This window comes from Entelurus aequoreus, linkage group LG05 (genome assembly GCF_033978785.1).
Source record: "Entelurus aequoreus isolate RoL-2023_Sb linkage group LG05, RoL_Eaeq_v1.1, whole genome shotgun sequence".
Taxonomy (NCBI): domain Eukaryota; kingdom Metazoa; phylum Chordata; class Actinopteri; order Syngnathiformes; family Syngnathidae; genus Entelurus; species Entelurus aequoreus.
In genome coordinates, this window is record NC_084735.1 from 5,069,496 (window position 1) to 5,078,395 (window position 8,900).

General features: G+C 44.3%; 1 protein-coding gene across 3 annotated transcripts in view; it reads left to right on the forward strand.

Annotated features, from left to right (window-relative positions):
- Positions 1-8,456, forward strand: part of LOC133650050 (collagen alpha-1(XIV) chain-like) — a 38,880-nt gene extending 30,424 nt beyond the window's left edge. For 2 of the 3 annotated variants that reach the window (XM_062046830.1, XM_062046832.1), the window contains 11 exons: positions 715-810; positions 5,336-5,389; positions 5,455-5,508; positions 5,580-5,633; positions 5,752-5,823; positions 7,111-7,146; positions 7,225-7,291; positions 7,373-7,561; positions 7,626-7,703; positions 7,840-7,995; positions 8,060-8,456. In XM_062046830.1, coding sequence (XP_061902814.1) covers positions 715-810; positions 5,336-5,389; positions 5,455-5,508; positions 5,580-5,633; positions 5,752-5,823; positions 7,111-7,146; positions 7,225-7,291; positions 7,373-7,561; positions 7,626-7,703; positions 7,840-7,995; positions 8,060-8,217 — 1,014 coding nt within the window. In that variant the 3' untranslated portion in view covers positions 8,218-8,456. The remainder of the gene's footprint in view (positions 1-714; positions 811-5,335; positions 5,390-5,454; positions 5,509-5,579; positions 5,634-5,751; positions 5,824-7,110; positions 7,147-7,224; positions 7,292-7,372; positions 7,562-7,625; positions 7,704-7,839; positions 7,996-8,059) is intronic. The other variant, XM_062046831.1, reaches the window with a different exon arrangement.
- The last annotated feature ends 444 nt before the right edge of the window (positions 8,457-8,900 follow it).

Consider the following 8,900-nt stretch of genomic DNA (forward strand, 5'->3'; position numbering starts at 1 on the left):
CAACTATACTAATCAATAAAACAAATAATCTAGCAAATAAATTAATAAATAAAACCAATAATTTAACAAATGAACTAACAAATTAAACAAAAAATCCAAAAAAATGTTATAATCTAAAACTAATCAATAAAACAAATAATCTAACAAATAAACTAATCAATAAAGCAAATAATCCAAAAAACAAAAAAATAATCTAACAAACAAAATAAATAATCTTACAAATTAACAAAACAAATAATTTAACAAATAAACTAAGCAACAAATAATCTGACAACTATACTAATCAATAAAACAAATAATCTAACAAATAAATTAATAAATAAAACTAATAATTTAACAAATGAACTAACAAATTAAACAAAAAATCTGAAAAAAATGTATAATCTAAAACTAATCAGTAAAACAAATAATCTAACAAATAAACTAATCAATAAAACAAATAATCTAACAAAGTAATAAATGCACAGCCACTAAAGGCAGCAAATAAAGTTCCTACCAATATTAATATTAATATTTATTTCTATTAATAAAATGATAATTTTATTTAGATTAATATATCTATTTTTTCCATTATTATTTTATTAATATTCCGCAGTTTTTGTTCCCCTGCTTGCACCCAGCATACGTCACATGACGTGATAGGTCACATGATGCGATAGGTCACATGACGCGATAGGTCACATGATGTCAGCTGATCAGGTGTTTCCCACTCAGGGCCTGGCAGGACCAGTTGGTGAGCCTGGAGTGTCGGGTCCTCAGGGGCCCCCAGGACCACTGGGGCCCAGTGGACGCTCCATCAGGGGCCCCCCAGTAAGTGTGATGTCATGTTAGGGCTGGACACCAAATAATCAACATTAATCATACATTTGAAAGCACCAACATGTTACACAACAACATCTACTAGCACCGACATGTTACACAACAACATCTACTAGCACCCACATGTTACACAACAACATCTACTAGCACCAACATGTTACACGACAACATCTACTAGCACCAACATGTTACACAACAACATCTACTAGCACCAACATGTTACACAACAACATCTACTAGCACCAACATGTTACACAACAACATCTACTAGCACCAACATGTTACACGACAACATCTACTAGCACCAACATGTTACACAACAACATCTACTAGCACCAACATGTTACACAACAACATCTACTAGCACCAACATGTTACACAACAACATCTACTAGCACCGACATGTTACACAACAACATCTACTAGCACCAACATGTTACACAACAACATCTACTAGCACCAACATGTTACACAACAACATCTACTAGCACCAACATGTTACACAACAACATCTACTAGCACCAACATGTTACACAACAACATCTACTAGCACCAACATGTTACACAACAACATCTACTAGCACCGACATGTTACACAACAACATCTACTAGCACCGACATGTTACACAACAACATCTACTAGCACCAACATGTTACACAACAACATCTACTAGCACCAACATGTTACACAACAACATCTACTAGCACCAACATGTTACACAACAACATCTACTAGCACCAACATGTTACACAACAACATCTACTAGCACCAACATGTTACACAACAACATCTACTAGCACCAACATGTTACACAACAACATCTACTAGCACCAACATGTTACACAACAACATCTACTAGCACCGACATGTTACACAACAACATCTACTAGCACCGACATGTTACACAACAACATCTACTAGCACCGACATGTTACACAACAACATCTACTAGCACCGACATGTTACACAACAACATCTACTAGCACCAACATGTTACACAACAACATCTACTAGCACCAACATGTTACACAACAACATCTACTAGCACCAACATGTTACACAACAACATCTACTAGCACCAACATGTTACACAACAACATCTACTAGCACCAACATGTTACACAACAACATCTACTAGCACCAACATGTTACACAACAACATCTACTAGCACCAACATGTTACACAACAACATCTACTAGCACCAACATGTTACACAACAACATCTACTAGCACCAACATGTTACACAACAACATCTACTAGCACCAACATGTTACACAACAACATCTACTAGCACCAACATGTTACACAACAACATCTACTAGCACCAACATGTTACACAACAACATCTACTAGCACCAACATGTTACACAACAACATCTACTAGCACCAACATGTTACACAACAACATCTACTAGCACCAACATGTTACACAACAACATCTACTAGCACCAACATGTTACACAACAACATCTACTAGCACCAACATGTTACACAACAACATCTACTAGCACCAACATGTTACACAACAACATCTACTAGCACCAACATGTTACACAACAACATCTACTAGCACCAACATGTTACACAACAACATCTACTAGCACCAACATGTTACACAACAACATCTACTAGCACCAACATGTTACACAACAACATCTACTAGCACCAACATGTTACACAACAACATCTACTAGCACCAACATGTTACACAACAACATCTACTAGCACCAACATGTTACACAACAACATCTACTAGCACCAACATGTTACACAACAACATCTACTAGCACCGACATGTTACACAACAACATCTACTAGCACCGACATGTTACACAACAACATCTACTAGCACCGACATGTTACACAACAACATCTACTAGCACCGACATGTTACACAACAACATCTACTAGCACCGACATGTTACACAACAACATCTACTAGCACCGACATGTTACACAACAACATCTACTAGCACCGACATGTTACACAACAACATCTACTAGCACCGACATGTTACACAACAACATCTACTAGCACCGACATGTTACACAACAACATCTACTAGCACCGACATGTTACACAACAACATCTACTAGCACCAACATGTTACACAACAACATCTACTAGCACCGACATGTTACACAACAACATCTACTAGCACCGACATGTTACACAACAACATCTACTAGCACCGACATGTTACACAACAACATCTACTAGCACCGACATGTTACACAACAACATCTACTAGCACCGACATGTTACACAACAACATCTACTAGCACCAACATGTTACACAACAACATCTACTAGCACCAACATGTTACACAACAACATCTACTAGCACCAACATGTTACACAACAACATCTACTAGCACCAACATGTTACACAACAACATCTACTAGCACCAACATGTTACACAACAACATCTACTAGCACCAACATGTTACACAACAACATCTACTAGCACCAACATGTTACACAACAACATCTACTAGCACCAACATGTTACACAACAACATCTACTAGCACCAACATGTTACACAACAACATCTACTAGCACCAACATGTTACACAACAACATCTACTAGCACCAACATGTTACACAACAACATCTACTAGCACCAACATGTTACACAACAACATCTACTAGCACCAACATGTTACACAACAACATCTACTAGCACCAACATGTTACACAACAACATCTACTAGCACCAACATGTTACACAACAACATCTACTAGCACCAACATGTTACACAACAACATCTACTAGCACCAACATGTTACACAACAACATCTACTAGCACCGACATGTTACACAACAACATCTACTAGCACCGACATGTTACACAACAACATCTACTAGCACCGACATGTTACACAACAACATCTACTAGCACCGACATGTTACACAACAACATCTACTAGCACCGACATGTTACACAACAACATCTACTAGCACCAACATGTTACACAACAACATCTACTAGCACCGACATGTTACACAACAACATCTACTAGCACCAACATGTTACACAACAACATCTACTAGCACCAACATGTTACACAACAACATCTACTAGCACCAACATGTTACACAACAACATCTACTAGCACCAACATGTTACACAACAACATCTACTAGCACCAACATGTTACACAACAACATCTACTAGCACCAACATGTTACACAACAACATCTACTAGCACCAACATGTTACACAACAACATCTACTAGCACCAACATGTTACACAACAACATCTACTAGCACCGACATGTTACACAACAACATCTACTAGCACCGACATGTTACACAACAACATCTACTAGCACCGACATGTTACACAACAACATCTACTAGCACCGACATGTTACACAACAACATCTACTAGCACCGACATGTTACACAACAACATCTACTAGCACCGACATGTTACACAACAACATCTACTAGCACCAACATGTTACACAACAACATCTACTAGCACCAACATGTTACACAACAACATCTACTAGCACCAACATGTTACACAACAACATCTACTAGCACCAACATGTTACACAACAACATCTACTAGCACCAACATGTTACACAACAACATCTACTAGCACCAACATGTTACACAACAACATCCACTAGCACCAACATGTTACACAACAACATCCACTAGCACCAACATGTTACACAACAACATCTACTAGCACCAACATGTTACACAACAACATCTACTAGCACCAACATGTTACACAACAACATCTACTAGCACCAACATGTTACACAACAACATCTACTAGCACCAACATGTTACACAACAACATCTACTAGCACCAACATGTTACACAACAACATCTACTAGCACCAACATGTTACACAACAACATCTACTAGCACCAACATGTTACACAACAACATCTACTAGCACCAACATGTTACACAACAACATCTACTAGCACCAACATGTTACACAACAACATCTACTAGCACCAACATGTTACACAACAACATCTACTAGCACCAACATGTTACACAACAACATCTACTAGCACCGACATGTTACACAACAACATCTACTAGCACCAACATGTTACACAACAACATCTACTAGCACCGACATGTTACACAACAACATCTACTAGCACCAACATGTTACACAACAACATCTACTAGCACCGACATGTTACACAACAACATCTACTAGCACCAACATGTTACACAACAACATCTACTAGCACCAACATGTTACACAACAACATCTACTAGCACCAACATGTTACACAACAACATCTACTAGCACCAACATGTTACACAACAACATCTACTAGCACCGACATGTTACACAACAACATCTACTAGCACCAACATGTTACACAACAACATCTACTAGCACCGACATGTTACACAACAACATCTACTAGCACCAACATGTTACACAACAACATCTACTAGCACCTACATGTTACACAACAACATCTACTAGCACCAACATGTTGATGTGTTGACATGCAGGGTGGTCCGGGGGAGCGGGGCCAGAAAGGGGAGGCGGGGCAACAAGGTCTACAGGTAAGTGTCTCCTTCTGACACACCTTGTCATGTGACCGGTGACCTTGCCTCACCTGTGTGTTCAGGGTGTGGCGGGGCGAGGGGGCGTTCCAGGCAGGGAAGGACTTCCTGGTCCCCGGGTGAGTGGGAGGGTGAGACGGGGGCGGAGTCAAGGTGGCGTCCATCTCATACCTTTCTTTGTTGACCACAGGGTGAGGCAGGTAAAGACGGGCCCCCCGGCCGACCGGGCCCCCCCGGTGTTATTGTAAGTTGTCACACTCCCATGATGCATTGCTGCCATCCATCACACAGGTGTTGGACTCAGGTACACCTGGTGCTATCTGTATGATTTACTATGACCGCCTTCTTTCTCCCACCTGCAGGGCAGTCCAGGAGCCCCAGGTGGCCCCGGGAACACGGGTGCTGCTGGGAAACACGGAGAACTGGGACCACCGGTGAGTTAGCAGCTCTCGGCCCCAAGCTAACAAGCTAATGAGTTAACTCGCCGACAAGCTTAAGTGCTAACAAGCTAGTGAGTTAACTCGCCGACAAGCTTAAGTGCTAACAAGCTAATAAGTTAACTCGCCGACAAGCTTAAGTGCTAACAAGCTAATGAGTTAATTCGCCAACAAGCTTAAGTGCTAACAAGCTAATGAGTTAACTCGCCAACAAGCTTAAGCGCTAACAAGCTAGTGAGTTAACTCGCCAACAAGCTTAAGTGCTAACAAGCTAATGAGTTAATTCGCCAACAAGCTTAAGTGCTAACAAGCTAATGAGTTAACTCGCCGACAAGCTTAAGTGCTAACAAGCTAATGAGTTAACTCGCCGACAAGCTTAAGTGCTAACAAGCTAATGAGTTAACTCGCCGACAAGCTTAAGTGCTAACAAGCTAATGAGTTAACTCGCCGACAAGCTTAAGTGCTAACAAGCTAACGAGCTAACATGCTCGCAGGCCAATTTGTTTACATGCTAATGAGTTAAAAGCTAATGTGCGAGCAGGTTTATGTGCTAATGTCCTTACGAGCTAAAAAGTGAACACGTTAAGCTAATGTGCTAATGAGTTAACATGCTAACCCGCTAATGTGCTAGCAGGCTAATGCAATGACGGGCTTACAAGTTAATGAGTTAACTCGCCAACAAGCTTAAGTGCTAACAAGCTAATGAGTTAACTCGCCGATGAGCTTAAGTGCTAACAAGCTAATGAGTTAACTCGCCGACAAGCTTAAGTGCTAACAAGCTAATGAGTTAACTCGCCGACGAGCTTAAGTGCTAACAAGCTAATGAGTTAACTCGCCGACAAGCTTAAGTGCTAACAAGCTAATGAGCTAACATGCTCGCAGGCCAATTTGTTTACATGCTAATGAGCGAGCAGGTTTACGTGCTAATGTCCATACAAGCTAAAAAGTGAACAAGTTAAGCTAATGTGCTAATGAGTTAACATGCTAACCAGCTAATGTGCTAGCAGGCTAATGTGATAACGGGCTTACAAGTTAATGAGTTAACAAGCCAATGAGCTAACTGGCTAATAAAGTAACGCAAAAACTGCTAACAAGCAAATGAGCTGACAAATCAACAAGCTAATTAGCTAACAAGCCAATGACCTACCTTGCTCATGTGCTAAAGAGGTAACAAGCTAATATGTTAATGAGCTAACAAAAGATCAAGCTAATTAGCTAACAATCCAACAAGCTACGTAGCTCACGTGCTAAGGAGCTAACAAGGTTCTGTCTGCATGGTTTCAGGGCCCGCCTGGTACCAGGGGCGACAAAGGTGAACGGGTACGTGTCATTTTTTCTCAGACTCACTCACCTTTTGTGACTCCTCCCACCTGAGCAGGTGTGTGTGTGTGTTGCCAGGGAGACCAGCAGTCCACCAGCACGGTGCAGGACATCGCCCGGCAGGTGTGTGAGCAGCTAATCCAGAGTGAGTACGTTAGCTTAACGCCACGTTAGCAAGAACGCCCGCACCACACCACACCCTTTTCCCCCCCCCCGCCGCTTGCAGGTCACATGGCTCAGTACAACGCCATCTTGAACCACGCGCCCAGCCCGTCAGTGACCATCCGCACGGTACCGGGACCCCCCGGAGAACCCGGCCGACACGGACCGGCCGGCCCCCAAGGAGAGCAAGGCCCCCCCGGGAGGCCCGGTTTTCCCGGACAGAACGGGCAGAACGGTCAACCCGGGGAACGAGGTGCGGCAGGTGCAACAGGTGCCAGCGGGAAAGTTGTGGGACTGTTTTGGTGTCTTGTGTGCAGGTCCCCTGGGTGAGAGGGGGGAGAAGGGCTCAGCTGGTGTGGGAGTCCAAGGCCCCAGAGGACCCCCGGGACCTCCTGGTAATCACACACAGGAAGCGGGCGTAGGCTTAGCATGTTAGCCTGTGTTCCTGCAGGTGTGCCAGGACAAGGCCCACCTGGCAGTCGGGGACATTCAGTTAGCTTAGCATGTTAGCCTAAAGGTGTGTTCCTGCAGGTGTGCCAGGACAAGGTCGACCTGGCAGTCAGGGACATTCAGGGCGACCTGGGACACCAGGAGCACCCGGCCGTCCAGGTGTTCCGGGCTCGGTGGGTCCTGCAGGACCTCCTGGGTACTGCGACCAGAACGCCTGCCTAGGTTACAACGTGGGAGGTAAGCACGCTTGGTGGGGGGGGCGGGGCTACCTACCGCTACTGACGGCGCCGTGCCCCCACAGTCCAGCTTCCGTCCAACATCTTCCAGAACTATGGCGAGGCCGAGGCCGAGGACGAGGACCCGTACCGCTACTACCAGCCCGACTACCCGCCACCTCGGCCCGTGGACGACGGCGACCACTCGGAGCTGATCCCGGAGGAAGAGGCGGGGCCGGCGTGACCACGCAGGAACAGGAAGTGATGGAGTCGTAGTCTTTGTTGTTTTCTTGTTGGGTCCAGCAGAACTTTCTGGAAGTCACCACTGGGACTGTCTGGCCGGTTGCCCTGGTAACCAAGGCGGCCGCCCCACCCCTCGCCGTCGCCACGCTCACCGGCAGTTGGCGTTGACGTGTCCACAAAAGGGGCGTGTTCAAAGGAAGTGTTGTTTTGATGACTTCCCGCTAAACAATAAATCCAAATACCATCAAAGCCTGCTTTTATTGTGGCGTCCCACAGGAAGTGGTCTACTCATACGCTGGCTCCTATTGGCTACCGCAGACCACGCCCATTTTGTTACTGGCTGACACCTGAGGTGAGGTCAGCGGTGCAGGTGTCCACAGGCTGAAGAGGGCGTGGCCAACCCAGCTCCTCAATGATTGGTCAACAGGCGGTCACGTGACCACAGGGCGCCATGTTTGCTACCAACCTGGAGCTGATGCCAGGTGTCTGCGCCACTTCCTGGTTAGTTTTCTGAGGTGTAGACCAAGTCCTGTTGTGCAGTCCAGGGGTCAGGGGTCAGAGGTCAGGGGTCAGGAAGAAGATAATGAAGGAAGTGAGTGCACGCAAAACAGGAAGTGCGTGCAGGCAAAACAGGAAGTGCGTGCAGGCAAAACAGGAAGTGAGTGCACGCAAAACAGGAAGTGC